A 20,144-nucleotide genomic window follows, 5' to 3' on the forward strand; every position below is an offset into this window, starting at 1 on the left:
CTTGATAGGACTATATCTTAACCATTCTTGACAGAGCGGTATCTATTCTACAGTTCTTTTTTTTCTTTTCTCTTTCCTTTTTAGTCTTAAAATATAAGCTGGGTTGAAGAGATGAGATTTAGAGATTTCAGTACACATGTCAATTGGGTGATATATACAACAATGTGAATAGAATAGAATAGAATAGAATAGAATAGAATAGAATAGAATGTGTAGATATTTGAGATCACTTGATCACACAAATTCAAGGGCAAGGATTTTTCAAGTTAGAAAGGTTTTGAAGTACGCTGGAAGAAACATAGACATTGGGCATTCATCCTCCAAGATTCATGCTCCCCTCTAAAGCCTTTCCCATGGGGAATTTCTTCCTGGACCATTCCCTTGTGGGATAAACACTCCAAAATGCATCAGTGTCCCTGGACTGTCTCCTAAACTCAGGCTCCAAATGTCTTCCTGGATATTTGCACTAGGACACCTACTAATACTGAAGATCCCAAACAGAAGAGTTATCTCTGGCATCTTCTAAGAGGAAACAGTTTATCAGTCTTGTGGATTTATCCATTGCTGCAGGTCTTATCTCATCCATGAGATTTCCATTCCTCTGGCCTCCAGCTGAATCTCCTGACATAGGGCGGTAACTTTCTGATCAGACACTTCCCGTGGAATTTCTTTATCTTCCAGATAGATTGGGTTAATTTTGTTGGAAAACCTCCTTGATTGCCTCAGTCTCTGGGTCCCTAGATCTTCATTGCCGATAGGATAACACCTAAGCTTCATCGCTTAAACTTCAGGGTTTTTGTCCACCTGGTCTTTCGTTTGCTTTCCAAGCCTGATCTCTGATTTCTTCCATACATGAGTTTGTCTTCTCACCAGACAAACTTATTCATTGTTTCCTGGACATGCCTTTACCTTTTTTGCTTTGGGGTTTCATTCACCCTTTGCCCTCCACATAGTATATTTTTTACTCTCTTTTCCTTCTCCTTATAGAAATATCCCCTTTCTTTCAAGACAATACAAATCCTCTTTCTTCTGGTTAGTTCAGAGTTCAATGATGGGTTCAAATCTCAAGCCTTAATGGCTTAGTTACATGGTGGAGATTGCAAACTGGCAATCCATGGGCTGAATCCAGTTTACAGATGTTTTCTTTCCTCCATATGATGTTAAATTTTTTTTTTTTTAATTAGTTGCCTGCAGTTAAAAACCTGAGGTTTTACATTTAGGAGAAAACAAACAAACATACAGATTTCCAGCCAACTCGGAAAAATTCTATTCCCACGTGGCAACTATGTATGTTTGCTCTCTTGAGCTGTCCCATTTAGCCAAGATGTGTGTGTGTGTGTGTGCGTGTGTGTGTTTATGCCAGCACCACTGCTCTGTATTTGGTTCCAGGCCAAACCTCCTTCACTGAGGTATATCCCCCACCCCAGCCTCTATGGAAAGTTGACTGGGCACTTAGTACTGTAAAGCCTTATGTGTCTTCTTTAAAGAAGAAATCTCTCTTCCCTTACGCTTCGCTTTTTGTGTATTTGTCTTGGACCCTCATTAAAATGAAATGCTCATAGCATAGTACCTCCCATGAGATCTTGTCTGTGACAGATACTAAATAAAGGCAGTAAGGTGATTTTTAACCTCTCATTTCTTGCTCAGAATATCCCACCCTTTGCTTAAATGGATTTAGGTAGTATTTTTGAAAGACCTGTACCGCAAGGGTATAGAAGAGGAATCCTAATGAAGAATTAGGACCAAAGAAAAAAAGAGAATGCAATAAACATGGTTGCCATGATTTCATATATAAAGAGAAAACAGGGCTAAAATATATTTTATTTCAAGGAGAACCAAATCTGCAAGCTGAACCCACAAAAGGCTCACTGAGCAGTGTTGTGGTTTCATTATTTATGTGTTGGATGTAACTGGCTTTTTTTTAAAATGCATTTTCTTTCAAATGAAATAATCAATTCAGGGCTCGCAATAAGGTCATCATAATGGAAATTAAGTCTTCCATTTTATTTGGGTTGATTTTAAAAATAACTCTACGGATCCACAGTTGGCTAACATTTATTGCTTTTATTTTTAGGAGTTGGCAAAGCAATCCTCTATTTTTCCACCAACAGTTTCCAGGTTTTCTTGTCTTCTCCTCCTCATGAAGCTTACCAGCATGAAATGCAGGGCAGTGCCCCTTTGGTGAGCAGTTCCCAAGACGGTCTCATATTTTTCAGTGTTTTATCATTAATGTGAGGTGAGGCAGTTCTACAATCCATTTGAGGCTTTCCATTAGTCCAGCACAGATACTTGGCAGACTTTCCTTCTACTGTGGAGTCCACAATATCCTCTTAGACTAAAGATTTTAAGAGGAAATCTCTTTAGGGCTCTAAATCCTTATAATCATCACTGTCATTAATGGAAGCACTTCATAAGGGAAAATGTTGCCCTGAAGAAAAGAAGCTCTTAAGACTCGAAGCTCTGACAGAGGTCTCAGAATACCGTGGTGCTCTTTCCCACCCAGAATATTTGACTGTTCCTCCCACGTTGATGTGGATTAAGAACATGGGATCTCTTTTGACCCAGGAACCTCACAATCCTACATGCTTAGTCACTAAAAGGGTACGTCCTTTTAGGTATGTTTGCTACATCTGGTACTACCAATCATGAACTTTTTCTTTTGCTGCCTTTTTAAACTCAAAAAGAATTTCTAAGATAACTTTACATAAGTACTATAAAAGGACTACCAATACTCATACCCTACAATTGAACATTACTAGAGTATTAACGGCAATGAAAACACATCAGTATTATTCAATTCTGTCTCAGTCCTCCTGCCCACCAGAGGGCTCTCCTTTCACTCTGTACCACAGGGGATAGACTGGTTTTTGAGAGGGACTCAACACATAATAGCACCAAACTGAGCCTGCCTGAGGGCTATTCAGAGGGGTTAAAAGACGATCACAAAAGAATACATTTGTTTTTTCTAAATGTTATTTATTTATTTGAGGGGGGGAGGGGCAGAGGGAGAGAGAAGAGAGAGAACCCCAAGCAGGCTCCATGCTGTCAGTGCAGAGCCCAATGCAGGGCTGGATCTCAAAACCATGAGATCATGACCAGAGCCGAAATCAAGAGGCGGATACTTAACTGACTGAGCCACCCAGGTGCCCCAAAAAGGATAACTTTTTACCCTGGGATGCAGTGTTGTTTAGGGGCCCCTCTGGGGTTCCCATGACGTCATCTCAAGCAGTGACACAAGCCCCACACTTGAGCAGTCCCTGAACTGATTTCGCTGTTCCTGCCACCGCTAAAATATCTCAGAAAACGTTGGTGAAAGCTTTTATCCTGAAGTTAGAAGAAAATTGCTTTCAGTGAGCTTCCAAAAACAAAAAAAACAAAAAAACAAAAACGCCACTGTGAAATGCTTGCATGGAATTTGTTCTTTAAAGAAAGATGTTACAGCAGTGCCCCAGAACAGACTGGTTTAATTTTCCTGCCTCCTTCCTTCATTTTTCCCCTTCCTACTTCCTTCCCTTTTTCGCCTTGTCCTTTCTTTCTCCCTTGTCTTTTCTCCCCTTTCCTGCATCTCCTCCTCCTTCTCACTCCTTGTTAGTCATGTTCCCAGAACACACACCTGTCTGTGGGAGTGTGTTTTTGATCATTAAGCACAGGAGCAGACACACTTCACATATCTCCAGGGTATGACCTTTAATTCCCAGTTTACCTAATTCTGTGATATTCTTAGGGCTGCAGAAAAGCTCTTAGCAACAGTGTTTCTTTAGGGTATTTGTCAAGTGCTGTATCTCACTGCAGCTTTTACTCATCTCATCTTCTAAGAAAGCAAACTGAAGTCTAAGGAATTGAACTGGGGCATTGAACTACAGGTTCATGTGGCTATGTTGGCGTGAGCAAAGCCAATATATGCATGCTCAGTGATTTCTGAACCCCATATGGTGTTTTTCCCCTAAACAGAATTTCAGCTTTTTTTTTTTTTTATTATTTTTTTTAATGTTTATTTATTTTTAAGAAACAGCGTGAGCTGGGGACCGGCACAGAGACAGGGGGACAGAAACGGGGATCTGAAGCAGACTCTGTGTTGATAGCTGCGAGCTTGATGTGGGGCTCGAACCCACGATCTCATGTGAGATCATGATTTGAGCCAAAGTCAGACGCTCAACTGACTGAGTCACCCAGGCGCCCCCAGAATTTCAGCTTTTAAAAGAATTTGTTTCATTTATTCAATCAGTTGTGTCTTCGGCATTATTTTAGAGAAGCAGTTTGCATAAAAATCTAGTCAACATTTGTTGGATTTTCTACTCAGCTCTACTTCAGACTCCTTCTTTCGGGAATTGCCTAGCCAAGCTCTATTTCCCTATTTGCTGTAGGAGCAACCACTGTATACAGCAGGACCCTGTCTCTTTTGACCCTTGGTTTGTCCAGGCACCTGACTCTAGGGAGACCAACTGGAGCTCTTCCTGGGTTCCTTGAACTTGGTACCCTGAAGGTTGAGGTTTTTCTCTTTCCAAGGACTGAAGTTATAAAAGGTGAAGCTTGGGAGCCCTTGTGTTGTTTGATACGATATAGCCCTGTAAATTTATTTTTCTTTCCATGATTCTCTTAACATTTTCTTTTCTGTAGCTTACTTCATTATAAGAATATAGTATGTAATACATATAACATGGAAAATACGTATTACTCAACTGCTTTTATATTATCAGAAAGTCTTCTGCTCACCAGGAGGCTACTAGTAGTTAAGTTTTGGGAGAGTCTAAAGTTATCTGTGGATTTTCAAACGTGTGAGGTGGGATTGGCGCCCCTAACCCTGCGTTGTTCAACAGTCAACTGTAATAGTCTCGCCCCATATTACAGGTTAGGAAGCTGAGTCCCTGAGAAGTTAGGCAATGTTCTCAGAATCACCCAGTTAGTAAAGGGAAGAACTGGGATTTGAACCTATGATGGTCCAGCTTATTCGTTTTCCCAATTTCACCATTATAACCTCCCTACTGACATTTCTTTGATTTTCTCTTATTTGTGTTAGTTGCTTTTTGTTGTAAAGGATGGACTGAAGATCGACTAAAATGACTGGCAGTCTCTTTCAGGATTTATAAAGATGGAAGGAACCAGCCAGGGCACCTGGGTGGCTCAGTCAGTTAAGAGTCCGACTTCAGCTCAGGTCATGATCTCACCGTTTGTGAGTTTGAGACCCTGCATCGGGCTCCGTGCCGACAGCTCAGAGCTTGGAGCCTGCTTCAGATTCTGTGTCTCCCTCTGTCTCTGCCCCTCCCCTGCTCTCACTCTGTCTCTGTCTCTCAAAAATAAATAAACATAAAAAAATTTTTCCTTCCTGGATGGAAGGAACCTTCCAGATTAAGTTCTCCAAACCCTAACTTATTTTATGGATCAGGAGCTATAGCCTAAGAAGAAAGGGTACATGCCCAAGGTCACCCAGCTGTTCTAAGGCAGTCCTGTAACTTGAATTTATCTTCTAGCACCCAGATGTTTGCTCTTTCATTCAAACACATTCTTTTGGTCTAAACTTAAAAGCCACTTTCTTCACAAAACCTTTCTAATCCTTAGACTGGATGAATTGCTTCTGCTATGGGATTTCCTACAACCCCCTCTTTCTCCATTCATAGCATAACATTCCTGGCTCATGTGCTTCTTAAACAACCCATCTGCCCCATGAGATAGTAGCCTCTGTGAAGGCAAGAACCCTTTGTGTCTTGTTCACTGTGGCCTCTTCAGTGGCATATGCTTAATGTGCCAAAATGGCAAATCACTGCATAAAAAAAAATAGCACATGAGACCTGCAGCAGTGTTCTGGTGTTGAAGACAATGGAACTATATGGTATTAGAATATATCTTCCAGTTGTAAATCTTTGGTTTTTGCTATGTTGAACATTTGCCGTTGTAATCACGTGTGTAGCATTTAAACTTGTAGCTTTGGCGTCAGAAACGCTGAGATGAATTACCAGGAACCGTGTTTCTTTCTTCCTTTCATATTAACTTCGGTTTGCTGGTTCAGGGTTCTGTCACATGTACGTAGTAGTCGTTAGCAGGTACATGAGCCAAGACCACACTAAACATGAGAAAGCGAGAGGAGAGAAGGTAATTCCGACCATTATATAAATTACCGGTGGTCTTTAGCATTTGCGTATTGGAAGAAGACTGGAGTGACCCAAGTGAAAGGTTGGAAACAAAGAAGAGAAGTTATATGGCAGGATGGGAAAAGCCTAGGGAGAGAAGCTGGCCTAAGGGCTCAGGCTTGAAAGATCAATAATATTTTGCTGTGGGTGTCAATGGAAAGAGCAGCCTTCTCTTTGTTGAATTGAATAGGTTTTCTCCCTTTTGACTAAACCTTGTGTTGGATAACTCCTTCAAATCTCTTGCCTAGAGTTCATCTTCTTTTTCCCCTAAATTTTCATGTCACATTCAACAGTATCAAATTTTCATAAATTACACAAGTTTTCAAACTCATTATTAAAAAATACTCCACATGCCCGTGCAGCTGGATTACAAACCATCAGTTGAGTTTGCAACAGACACAAAAACGGAAGAGTTTTGGAGAAATGGAAATGTATGTACTGAGATGACTCTAGAGAAAAAGACAGATATGGCTGGGGAGGCAAATTAGGGTCACATGCAAGGTGACTCTGTGAAAGCCATACCAGGTGTGGGGTTTGCAAGAGATTATCATATTTCAATCCCTCCAAGTTCAGAAGGAGGAGTGAGGTGAGGATCAAGATACGAGCTTTACTGACAATGAAGCCACGTTGTAGACATGAACCAAAATGGTCTACATTATATTCCATCCCCATACCTGGGCTTTGGAGCCCAAATTTGGGAAGAGTTGAGGTGGTATAGTGGACTCTTACCCACTAGTCCGATTGAAGATTGGAACTTGCCTCACCCCTGTCAAGTCCAAGAGTAGGACAGGGAGGGAGAATATGCACACTTGTTGTCAGTATGCAGCTTAGGAGTGGAAAAGGTGAAAGAGAGCTGAGGCTGTATATTAGTGGTTGGTCTTCTCCCATTCTTACTAGGTAAATTACTCCTGGAGAGAGAGTCCCAAGGTTTTTCCTCCAGCCTTCGTCTCTTTTAGGGAGCATCCTTTCTCCTTTACTTAGAACCATAAGCAATGGTGTTAGTGAGAACAGTCCCTCAATAAAGAAGTCAGATCCCAAATTGCTCTTATTTTTAAGATAATGTATGCAAAGGACATTAGCCAAAAATACAATTTCCCAAAGACTCCCTTCAAGGCTTGAAAATGCGAATACAGCCACTAACGAGTATGGGCAAAACTTGCAGTCCATTTGGCGCTCTCTATTCCTGATGTGTCCGGTATGGTAATGCAGTGGCCATCTGACCCATGGCAAGTTCCTAGTAGACATCATCTTAAAACTTGGCTGGTAATTTGAGGTAGAATTTTCAAAATAATGTCTACCTATACAAATCTTTTTCCAAGGAATAGCGTCATTTGAAATGAAAAGCCAAACCAAATGATTTAGTATTTCTTACAAGCTCTTTAGGAGCATACTGGAGAAAGAGACACATCTTGGCAAAACAATAGCCTCCCCTACTAGTATAAATATGATTTCCATAATGAGCCGCGTGGTGGTGCCTTCCTGATGTAATTGCAAGAAGCCTCTTTGGCCGTGTGGAGAAATTTTATTTGCTACCACAAATGATAAACTTGTTTTCTGCAAAAGTAACTTCTTTGGGGAATACACATCAGAAATATTCCCATCATTTGGAGTCTTTAATGTGTTTTGCAGCTGAGCGTCTTGGGGTATATTTCAGCAAACCTCTGAACAAGATTTTCTGATTCCATCCCACAGAGAGCTGTGCTGCACTGCTATTAATCTGAAACATTTGCTGCATCACAGCAATTTGGTGAAATTATAATTGAAACATGGTGCTTGACCCGGAGGGGACCATGGAGAAAGGGATTTGCTTTGGTGGCTTCTCATGCATCATTTAAAGCCTGCTGCCCCGGAATCAAAGTCTCGCTTATATCTTAACTATATGAACGCTTTATTGACAGCTGCTGCAGCCCGGCTGCAGAATACTGTGCTTCTTGCCAGCCCTGTCATTTTGTTTGGTTTGTCTGTCTTTACTTTTCCATAAATTGGATTACTCTGATTAATAACAAGATTGTGAAATAAGAGCTTGTTATGGGATTCTGGTGACTATCAAGCAGAATATAATTAAACCACAGTTATGCAGTCTAATTGAGGAAAAGACATTTGGAATTAAGGGAAGTTGGCAATGTTTAGTTATTAATTTCATGTGTACAAGGTAATAAACTGGACCGGCATAGGATTACTGATTGTTGGAATCCTTCTGAGCTCAACCTAAAAAGAAGAAATGAAAGGGATGAAGTAAATAGATTCTGTTATGTCATTTGGGGGAGTGATCAAGAACGTGTCTTTTAAATCCTGTTTACGTTCTGAAGTCGTTTTAATTAAAAATTGTCAGTTGAACCAAATCAATTAACCCTCCCTGTTTCTGTAACAGAGGCTGCTGGCTGTGCCCCAGTAATTCCTTTTCCTTTTTTTTTTTTTTTTTTAAGTAGTAATAGAACTGGACATATGGCCACTCAGAATCCTGTCTACATTTCTCAGCCTTCCATGCAGCTGGTTGTTGCCATGTGACTATGTTCTGGCCAGTGAGATGTGACATGTGCGATTCATTTGGGGGTTGTATCTTTAAAGGCGTCGAGTGTCTGTATCATCTCTGCCTTCTTCACAGTGGCTGGTGGCCGTCTTCTTCCTGAGCAGCTGGCTGAGATGAGATGGAAGCTGTGGGCTAGGGATGGCAGAAAAAACGTGGTTCTGATGATTGTAGGGCCACCTTAGCCGGGACCACCTACGCAAATTCATCTATGAGGAAGAAATCAAGAAAGAAATCAACTTCTTTCTGGATTAAGCCAATCTCTTTTAGATTCCCTTTGCACACCATCCTAAACTGATACCTTCCTCGGCCTTCAGAACCCAGACTGTGTAGGTCATAGGTCTGTATCGATGGAAAGTTAAGTGCTTCCAGCAGCAAATAGGAGCAACCCGGGCACACATGGGCTTAAACAGTGAAACAAATTTGTAACTCCCAGAACATCAAGTTCAGAGGTAGGGCACAGTTTTTGTGTTGCATATTTAGCAGCTCAATAATATCATTAAGGCGTCAATGTGCTTCTCCCTGTCCTCTGCCATACCTGATATGAGCTTACTCTTCAAGCCAGTTGCAGATAGGAGTGTTCCAGATCTGAGCATCATGTCCAGACAGGACAACATTCATAGGGAAAAGAGAGACCATTTTTTCTAAGCTGCCTTGGGAGGGCCTAAAATTTCCCAGACGTATCTTGCTTCCCCAGCAGTCTTCCCTTCATGTTTCAGTAGCAAATTTTGACTCACATTCCTGACCCGGGCACTGACAAGGAAAATGAAATTATCCCTAAGGCAAACGGGTGCACCACAGGGGCTTGAGTAAGGCCTGTATCTCTAGCTGTGTAGAGGAAGGGGTTGAGAAAAAAAAGAACAAACCTTGGAGGTTATGATTGAGGAAATGGATGATGGGCAGGCCACCAACAGTGTGCACTACAAAAGGAAACATTATAAAAGGATCTGGAAAAAAGTATGAATGAAAAGGTTTATACCGGAAATTTGCCGCAAAATAAGATGGGAAAGGGGATGTGGTTGGAGTACAGACAAAACAAGGCTATCCATGAGTCAATAATTGTTGAAGTTCATGGGCGTTAGTTATACGTTCTTCGCTGCTTTTGCATCTATTCGAAATTACCTGTAGTTAAAAAAAAAAAAAAAAAAAAAAACTTTAAAACAAATAATCCAAGCGAAGCAAGAAAAGAAAGAGCAGCGTGAGAAATTTTACCTATTTTCATATTAGCAATAATGGGATCTAACATTTAAGTGTTTGCTCTTTGACAGAAGCTCTAGTAATCAGCATAGAATGGCATAGGCTAGGAAGGTAACTTATTTACTGATGTGGCTGGCACTTGCAGAAACAACTTCAGCCTTGGTACGTGCATCCTTTGGTTGTACTTCTTCCGCCTGTGGGCTCTCTTTGTGCTGTGGTCCCATTTTGTCAGCATCCCTCCCTTATCTGCGAGTGATACGTCCCAGGATCTCTAGTGGGACAGTGACAAACGCGCCATCCTCTATGTTTTTTTTAGTACATACCTCACTAGGATAAATTTAATGTACAAATTAGACATAGTAAGGGACTAACAGCAGCAATGATAAAATAGAACGACTATAAAAATATACTCTAAAAAAGGTTATGGGAATGTGGTCATTCTCCCAAAACATTTTATTGTACTGTACTCACTCTCCTGGTGATGGCGGGAGTTGGTAAGATGCCTATGCAATGAGATCAGGTGTGAGTGAGTGATGGAGGCACTACCCTAACCCTAACTTCTAACCCTAACCCCTAACCCCTAACCCTTACCTTAACCCTAACCCCGTAGGTTTCGGTTACTGTTGACTTTCCGACAATATGTCAAGAAGATCATCCACTTCAGGACCAAGGCTGAGTGCAGGTAACTGAAACCTCAGAAAGCAAATGCAGATGATGGGGGACTTCAGTAGTGGCAGCAGTAAGTCCCACGCTGGGATCCCATTGACGCAGTGTGAATCCCATACCCATGTCTAAGCCAGTCATGTCCCGGAGAGTGTGGTGCTCTGAGAGACCAGTCATATTCTCCCCCTGGAGCTGAGAGTAGTCTCATTCCAGCTCAAACGCCATCGACTGGGAGAGACTAATTTCCTGTAAAGAGCATCAGGACAGCATGGATACTGGGCAGGTGAAAATACCAGGTGGCCATTGTGCTTATATTATTGTTTTTATTCCTACTGAAACCCCTGGGCACCTACTGTGATTACCCCCATTTTACGGAAGAAAACCCTGAGGCTTAAGAAGTCAAGTGACTTGCCCACGACCACATTTTTAATGATAAAACTGGGAGTCAAAGAATGAGAGTTTGATTTAGGGACCACGTGCCCTACTGAACGTCTGGCTATAGGTTTCCAAAGTCAACTGGCAAACAGTGAGATCTCATTAGTGAGGATGGTGCAGCATAGTGGTTCCAAGCATGGGTTCTGGAGCTAGATGGATTTGGGTCCAGACCACAATGCTCGCCACTCAGGTGCTGGGTCTCTTAATTAGTGCTCAAGGTAGTATTAGTCTCATGCCAGAGATGGGGCAAGTTGAGATCAGACGTCCTATGTGATTTGCCACGATGCAGAGCCAGGGCTCTAGTCCCTGTCTCACTGGCCCCAAAGCCCAGAATCTGCCCCACCAGTGTGATTCACACTGCATCCACGACTGCAGGGGAGAGGGGTGAAGGCCAGTAAGGCACGTTCTAGGTCCTTAACTTTCACTTTTCCCGGGAAGTAGCAATTTAAAAACCTCTTTTCGAGCCTGGAATTCTACATCAGGTTTTGCTTTTTAACAGAGTTCTCTGCCTTTCTGTTTATTTGTTTTAACTTTGAATTCTGGAAACGCCCAAATACAAAATCCATATATCTTCATCTGTGTACAACAACAAAATCCATATACAAAAGACTAAATATACATGATGGGCATCCCTGTACCCAGTCACCCAGCTCCAACTTTATCTCATGATCAACTGTGCTGTCTCAGTATTTCCATTCCCCCCTCATTGTTATTTTGAAGCAAACCTCAGATAGAAGGTCATTTATTTTGTAAATATTTTAGTGTGTATCTCTAGAGGGTAAGGTCTCTTCTTCCACAATGCCAATGTCACATCTTTAAGTTTAACAATAATTTCTTAATGGTGTCATACATCCAATCAATGTTTCCCTTTATGTTTGCCTCATGGATGATATATAATTTTTTTGTGGATTGTTTGAATCCAGATCCGAGTAGCATCAGTCCATTGAGATTGGTTATGTCTGTAGGGCCTTCTTTTTTTTTTTTTTTTTTTTTTTTAATTTTACATTTATTGATTTTTGAGAGACAGAGTGAGGCAGAGCACGAGCAGGGGAGGGGCAGAGAGAGAAAGGGACACAGAATCTGAAGCTGCCTCCAGGCTCTCAGCTGTCAGCACAGAGCCTGATGCAGGGCTCGAATCCACGAACCGTGAGATCATGACCTGAGCTGAAGTCAGATGCTCAATCGACTAAGCCACCCAGGCGCCCCGGGCCTTCTTTAATCTGTCAGTTTCCCTTCTATGTCTTTTGTTTTCCCCTTGCAATTTATATGTTGAAGAAAGTGAGTTATTTGACCTGTAGAGTTGCTCACTGTCTGGATTTTGCTGATATCATCACTGTAGTATAATTCACTGGGTTCTTCTGTTAATTGGTCATTGGTTATTGGATGTAGGGGTTTGATGAGATTCTGGCTCAATTTTGGTTTTTCAAGAGGAATTTATAGATACAATCTTGTTCCCTCAGAAGCCTCATGGTATGGGAGGGGTCACTCTGTAATGTTGAAAGACATCAGAATAGTGGTTGCATAGGAGTAAGAAGAATGGAATGACCAGGAAGGGGCCAGAGGAACTTTCTGGGCTGATGGACATGTTCTAGATCTGGATGCAGGTGTGGGCTACTTAGATGTTTGTGTTTGTCAACACTTACTGCAGGTAGATTGTGCTCAGTTACAAAGTAAAAGCTTAGGTGCTGACACTTTATTGGAGAGTTCAATCCCAGGGACCAGGGGTGAGGCAGGGAAGGAGAGAAGGTGAATACAAACAAGCCGGCCATGGCTTTGTGACAAGCTGATCACTTGATCTCACAGGGATGTCCTTGAAGAAGAAATTACCATGCCTCAGAATAGTACAGGTGGAGGGAGGAAGTAGACTTTGCCTGACAGTACCCTGAGAGGCCAAGGGGGATCCATGGTCATGAGTACCTCAGCCTGTGGCTGTGACAGAGGCAACAGCACCTCGCTCTGCGGAAACTTTGTAAGCCATTGCAAGGGCCACTCAGGCCAGATACAAGACCCCTGGGTAGATATTGGGTGATGCATAATTGACTCAGGGGTAGACACACAGAGGTCTTTTGCTATGGTTAAGGGTAAACCCTCCAGAGCCAGATTGCATGGGTCAAGATTCTGTCTCTGGCATCTACCAGTTAGGTTGCTTTGGGCACGTGACCTAATGTCTCTAAGCTTCAGTGTCCTGGTTGCAGATGCCATTGGTGCTCCGGGGCACACACTGACAAAGCTCTTTGTGTCTTTCATCTGAGGAAAGTCATTCTCTAGTCATAGGAATGTGCTCCTGTAACTGTGGACAGGCCACATATGCAGGAGGGAGAATGAATATCTCCAGGCGTGACCCTCAACCAACACGGGATGGGAGCTATGAGATAAAACTACTGCTTCCTTGTTCCATTGAGGGAGAAGTCGGAGGCATGCTCACAGAGCCTCTCAGAAAGTTCCCAGAGATTTTGAGCCCTGCTTATTCACAGCCATGACCAACTCGAAATGCTCTGTGTACTGGCTTCATTCCTTTTCCTACCTCGCTCCCTCACTCCCCTCTCAGTGCTTCTGGGAACATGTTCCCCCCCAAAACTACTTATCCCCACTTCCTTGTCTTGGGGTCTGCTTTTGGAAAAACCCAACCTCAGATCATCAACCATCAGCAAAATATTGTAGTGATCAATTGAGATAATATAGATAAAGCCCTCAGAGCAGTGTTTGCTTCTTAGTAACTATAAAATAAATGGAGCAATTATTCTATTTTCCTTCAAGGTCACCACCAAGGATGACCGTTCAATTTATCATCCAGTTGAGACATGTTAGAGATGAAAATGAGTGCTATGTGAGTTAGTAAGAGACAACAGGTGGAAACTGACACTATCCCTAGAAAACCAGAAGGTATTGTCATGCGACAGCCATGACCTCAGCAGAAAGGAATTCTCTATACAAAGGAATTATAGCGCAAACACTATAAATGCTTCTCAACTGAATTGTTTCATAATTTCACATTATTATGTATTATCCTTTCTTAAAGTGAAGGATCACCTGTATTGTATCACTTTAGTGCCCAGAAGGGATAATATTAAATTTCTCATTTGCAAGTTAGCAGTAGAATTGTCCCTTACAAAGAACTGACAAGGGATGTCACGCACAGGAAGAAGTGCTTTAAGATCTAAACACGATGAAAAGAACTGTTCAATCTTCTCCTAGAAGAGAATTGAATTTTGAAAGAGTAAAAACTTCATATGTAGGAGGCTAATACCCAAATGTGATGCGTTTGAAGGAATATTAAAATTACTGTCTAAATAGCGTTGACTGAGAATAGCTACTTCTCACAGTGAGTTAAGAAATGTAGAATCACAGCCCCCAGTAGGAGCTGGAAGGGGCCTTGTTGCCATCTAATCTGATGGTTCCCTTCTAGGTCATTGGGAAGAGCTTTTGTAAATATGCAGAGAATTGGTTCTTACCCTACGGGGGCCACACGTGGCCTACAGCGGGAGTCCTCAAACCGTGGCCCCCAGGCAAGCTGGCCATATCCAGCCATGATCATTTGCATATATATCATGTATGGCTGCTTTGACTACACAATGGGGGAACTGAGTATGAGCAGTTGGAACAGAGATCATATACAGCCTGCACAGGCTAAGATATTTGTTCTCTGGCCCTTTATAGAAAAAGTTGGTTGACTGCTGGCCTAGAGGATTTAGCTTTCCAGAAGATTCTGGTGCACAACCAGGGTTAGGAATTACTGATGACAATTTGTGTCCTTCATTTATAGAAACAGTAAGCTGCAAGGCCCAGAGAGGTGAAGTGACCTGCCCAAGGTTGCAAAGCCAAGACAAGACTGAGAAGCTTCTTACTGTTTAAGCCCCATTTTCCTAGCACAGAACCCTCTGTCTCTAATGATAATCCCAGCTTCTGTTAAAATTCAGCCTCTTCACTTGACCACTGTGGAGCTCAGCTGACAACAGTTTCCTGGCCGACAACATTTGATGATGAATAATACAGTGAATTGGCTCGTCATCTGGCATCGTAACTTTCCCTCATGCCAGAATGCTTTCCTTTGTCACTGGTACCATCTGGATAGAAAACTGTATGGAATTTCCAACAAATGGCATTTGATAGACATGTGCCTGCCTTGGAAATCTCTGAAGTGAAAGTCTTGTCTAGCGTGACAGGGTCATATGTCCCGAAAGAGAATCATTTATTCATTCGTTCAAGCAATCAACAAAACATTTACTGGGCACAATGCCGGGCACAGGGAATTTAGTGTCAGTCTCCATGGATCCTATAATTTGATGAAGCAGGCAAACAAACAAACAATAATAGACAACTCATTAACTAAATAGATAAGTATGTAGATAGAAATTGATGACTGTGATCTCTGTGAGTGTTGTAGATGAGACACACTACAATAGTAACAAAAAAAAAAGGCAACAATTATAGTGCTTATTCAGCTCCAGGCACTCCTACCTGGTTTGTATGTACTGATTCATTTCATGTTCACAAAAGTCCTGTGGTGGTAGCTGCTGTAATGTCCCCCGTTGTACAGAAGGGGAAACTGAGGCACACATTGGTTAACTGGCTTGTCCAAGATCTTATAGCTAAGAAATGGTGAAGCCAGGATGTAACTATAGACAGTCTAGCTCAAGAGTCCCTAACTACTGTGTTCTGTGCCCCCCAGTAGAGGGATGCAGACCTAAGAAAGCGCCTTTTAAGCTGATCTGCTGTCGGGGCACCTGGGTGGCTCAGGCGGTTGAGTGTCCGACTTCGGCTCAGGTCACGATCTCACAGTCTGTGAGTTCGAGCCCCGCGTCGGGCTCTGTGCTGACAGCTCAGAGCCTGGGGTCTGCTTCGGATTCTGTGTCTCCCTCTCTCTCTGCCCCTCCCCCGTTCATGCTCTGTCTCTCTCTCTCTGTCAAAAATAAATAAACATTAAAAAAAAAAGGCTGTTTTAAGCTGATCTGGCGTCTTTGGCAATGCTGGGCACATAGATAGTGAACGTATGAATGAATGAATTAATGAAGGTATAAGTATATCTATATACATATATATGTGTGTTCATAAGAATTATGTCTGGCATAAAATGAACGGTTTCGAGACCTGCATTACCCGTGCTCATTTTCTTCCTTTCGGAGTGTTTGAGCTATTACCAACTATTTCAGCCAAAACACTCCTGCACTCTCATATGAAAGGTGAAATGCAATAATTAGATAGAGCTCATTAAATCAGTTAAACTATTCTGAAGTAGGAACCAGAGAACCATAATTTAGTAAAATGTTTGAAGTATTAGTATGCAGTGAGAATAATAAAAATAAGAAGTCAAACTTACAAGATTGCTACAAGAAAAAAAGGCGATCAATCATAAACAGAAGCCCTGAAACTGTATTTATTGCCTTTACTTTGCATACACAGCATTGTGCAAAAGTGCACGCATTTGGGAGGAATTGAGCTGATTCAGATTCTCGGGGAGTGCTCATGCCCTCAAGGTTTCTAAGGTTCTGATTCTCTGAGGCTACTTTGGGGGAACCAACAGGCAGGCACTCTTTAAACCAATTTCAAGTGGCATCCTTGTGAAACCAAAGCCGTGGGTCTTTGAAGCAAGTTAGAGTGCTTTTGCCACCGAGTAGAAGAGCCACACTGTCCCTGGTTAACAAGAACAGATTCTATCAGCCTCTGATAGCAAGGATGTTTCTCGGAGCCATGTTTAAATCTTTATGGCCAGCTTTGGTCTTCTCAGTAATCAACACCCCGAAGGTGTCCAAGCACCTGCTCACTTCTGGGGATATTTAACTCATATGAGATGAAAGGAGAGAGTGTTTGCTGAACATGTATTTTTTGAAATCTTCAAACCTTTACCGTGGTTTGCCAGCCGAACACATCTCCACCTTCGTGTTCTGTCTTCGCAAACAGCGAGGATCAAAGCCTTTTCCCTCTCTTTGTCTAATTCCACTGTTAGGGCCCCGTTTACACGGTGTCCTCTCAAAAACCTCATGCTGAATCATCTCAGACTAGGTTCGTGAAGGCCAGCAGAATATGCCACCCCCAAATATGCTGCTTTGGTATATTAATTATTTTTGAGCTGTAGGTAATTGTAAGGCAGTGGATACAGGGAGAGGCTTTCTCGGAACTGCCCTTACCTGCCTTAAGACAAGTTCTCTTGAAAATTCCAGCTGGCATAGGTGCTTCCCTGGGAGTTTCACCAACCAGGGAAGATGGTCTTCACCACTGCAGAGAATGCAGAGGAGACTGGAGGTCAACACCACACCCATATAGACTTTGTCACAAACTCTCATACCTCCTCGTGAGACTACCTCATACCTTCTAAGCACCCATTCATGTTTCCTACAAATTATTTGCTGTTCCTGGAGGAGCCTCCATGCCCCGCCCCTTTCCCTACTAAGATGATATCTAAGCCTGAATTCTAAGCTACTTCTTTGAGTGACTCGTTTTTCCCTGGGTACCTCCCATGTTTGCATACAGTATACCTGTTAATAAATTCTGCTGGTTTTTCTCCTGTTAATCTTTCATTACAGGGGTCTCTGCTAAAAATTCAGAAAGAGGAAGATTATTTTTCCTCCCCAACATTAATCTTTCTTATATTTTCCTATACTCTCATAGTATAGTGGGCTTGGTGACTGTTAAGCATCTTGTGTCTTCCACGGGTATAGGCTGTGTTTCTGCAGTTCATTTTGCACCTAGCGTGTGTGTGGCCCAATGTAGAAGCCTACTAAATAGATGTACGATGAGGGAATGTATTCTAGAAACGGATGAACTCTGTTTCACACCATCTTTGAGAGCTTTCTGGGGCTCTGTGGTATAATTCTTTTTATTGGTTTTATATTTGCTTATGCGCTCTCTTAGTTTGAGTTCCTCTGAAGCAGAATCTGAAACAAGATTTTGGGTGCAGGAAGTTAATTTGGGAGGAGATTTCCAGGAAGAGGGAGAGAAGGAAGAGGGGAAGAAGGGAAGGAGAAAGAGCCAAGAAAGATGGCCTCTCTGGGCAACTGGTGTTCATCTCTGCCGGGATGCTGGGACCCAGAAACTGGGGCATTTATCCACTGATCCCTCATTGCTGAAGGTTGTCCCCAGGGGCGTTACCTTCTGCTACCTACTTTGGAGGCAGAAAAGCAGAGAGGTATGCATTTGATGAATGAAGCGGGAGCTGTCAGCATTACCAGAAATGTCCATCTTGGCTAAGACTAAAACCAGGGCAATGTGATCGAGGTGGGAGACACTACAAGTGTCCAACTACTAAGTCAGAAAACCTCTTCCCTGAACACATTTTGTAATCTAGACAGAAATGGTGCACTGTGCTTTGGAAGGAATGAAGTGGATTATTGAAAAAAAAATTTAATGTAAAGAGAAACTATCTAGATCACAGTGGGGACCAACATTAATACTTTTTTAAGGAACGTGGCCCTGGGTACTACCCTCTCTGCCTTGGCCATGTTTTGGTTTTACTGGAATGTGGTTAATAATAGGGAATGTGCTGAAAGGGGTGCACCCTGTGACACCAAGAAGATGTCCCCTTGCCTGGTGAAGCCTGGGAAACAGGCTGCTGCTATTTATGTCGACTGGAACTTTATTTTTGCTGTCTTTCCTTTCAACATCACTTATTTTCTGTTTTTTATTATGTAAGTAAAGCATGTTTCTGCTGGAAAATTTAGAAAATGTAACAAAGAGGATAATAGGAAACAAAAGCCATTATTATATTTCCCTTGCCTCAATACAGTGAACCTAAACCTTTTTTTGCATTTCTCTTTCAGTGATTTACCCAATCATTACAAAAATGTAACCATACTTCATGCCACATTTAACATTTTTCACTTATTGTGGACATTTTTCTTTTTCCTTTTTTAAAGTAGTTTTGTTTTCAGTTTATTTGGAGAAAGAGAGGGAGAGAGAGAGAGTGGGGAAGGGGCAGAGAGAGAGAGAGAGAGAGAGAGTCTCAAGCAGGCTGTGCACTGTCAGTATGGAGCCTAATTCCAGGCTCAATCCCATGAACCTGAGGTCATGACCTGAGCGGAAATGAAGAGTCGGACACTTAACCGACTGAGTGACCCAGGTGCCCCTCTTCTTCTTTTTTTAAAATGTTTACTTATTTATTTTGAAAAAGAGAGAGAGAGAGAGAGAGAGAGAGAGACAATGAGCAGGGCAGGGGCAGAGAAAAGGAGAAAGAATCTCAAGCAGGCTCCATGCTGTCAGCACAAAACCTGATGCAAGGCTCGATCCCACAAACCGTGAGACCATGACGTGAGCTGAAGTCAAGAGTCAGACTCTCAACCGACTGAGCCCCCCCGGCACCCCTGTGGAAATTTTTTTATATTGATAAATATGGATAAGCAATTCCTTCCCTCCCTCCTACTCCCCTTCATTCCCTCCTTCCCCCTTTCCGGCAATCCTTCCTTTCTTTTGTAAAAATAATTCTGATTTTTGTTTGGTTACAAATATAATTTGTGTTCAGTGTAAAAAAATTGCACTTATACGTATATGCATGCACACATGTATACAGACAGGCACACACACACAGATACACACATACATATATGTGTGTTAGACCACTCAGAAAGAACTACCATCTAGACCAAGGGTCAGCAAACTGTTTCTTTAAAGGGCCAAATAGTGAATATTTTCAACTTTTTTTGGCCATGCAGTCTCTGTTGCAACAACTCAACTCTGCATTCTAGTGCAAAAGTAGCCATAGCTAACATGTAAAAGAATGAACATGGCTGTGTTCCAATAAAACTTTATTTACAAAAACTGGCCACTAGTCCAGGGACTGTAGTTTGCTGAGTTCTGCTCTAGGGAAAAATAGTAATAACATACTGCCAGAAATACATGTCTTTTTTTTTTTTTTTTTTTTACAAAAACAGAATCATACTACATAAGCTATCTTGTATGTATTTAAATATTTATGGGTGTCTGTTATGTGCCAGCTCATGGAAAGTAGTGTAGACAGTGGTGAACAAGACAGACCGGAGACTCTGCTTTCATGGCGTTTATTGCAGGGGACACACTGTGAACGCAGTAAGTGCTCTGAAAGTCATGCGGGCGGCTGTGTTAAACGCTTTCGTGTATCATAACTTTTGCTACAAATTCCCTATTCATGGGTGTTTAATTTCCTTAATTGCTTCTGTTGTAGATTACACGGTCATAAGAATTCTTGGAATTAAATCTTTATGAAAAACCATCATTTTTTACTTAGGCTG

The 20,144-nt window shown here is 42.0% G+C and overlaps 2 protein-coding genes across 7 annotated transcripts in view; one reads left to right on the forward strand and one right to left on the reverse strand.

The window, feature by feature from the left end:
• Positions 1-20,144, forward strand: part of FRMD4B (FERM domain containing 4B) — a 425,720-nt gene that overhangs the window by 160,562 nt on the left and 245,014 nt on the right. The gene's annotated exons all lie outside the window — the stretch shown is intronic.
• The window catches only part of LOC147583550 (uncharacterized), a 49,823-nt gene continuing 39,286 nt past the window's right edge, over positions 9,608-20,144 (reverse strand). Inside the window, exons 2-3 of the mRNA XM_086681202.1 lie at positions 17,073-17,160; positions 9,608-9,774 (exon numbers count right to left, since the gene is read on the reverse strand). Coding sequence (XP_086537328.1) covers positions 9,694-9,774; positions 17,073-17,160 — 169 coding nt within the window. The 3' untranslated portion in view covers positions 9,608-9,693. The remainder of the gene's footprint in view (positions 9,775-17,072; positions 17,161-20,144) is intronic.

Source organism: Puma concolor, chromosome A2 (genome assembly GCF_028749965.1).
Source record: "Puma concolor isolate L17-30 chromosome A2, mPumCon1.1.hap2, whole genome shotgun sequence".
Taxonomy (NCBI): domain Eukaryota; kingdom Metazoa; phylum Chordata; class Mammalia; order Carnivora; family Felidae; genus Puma; species Puma concolor.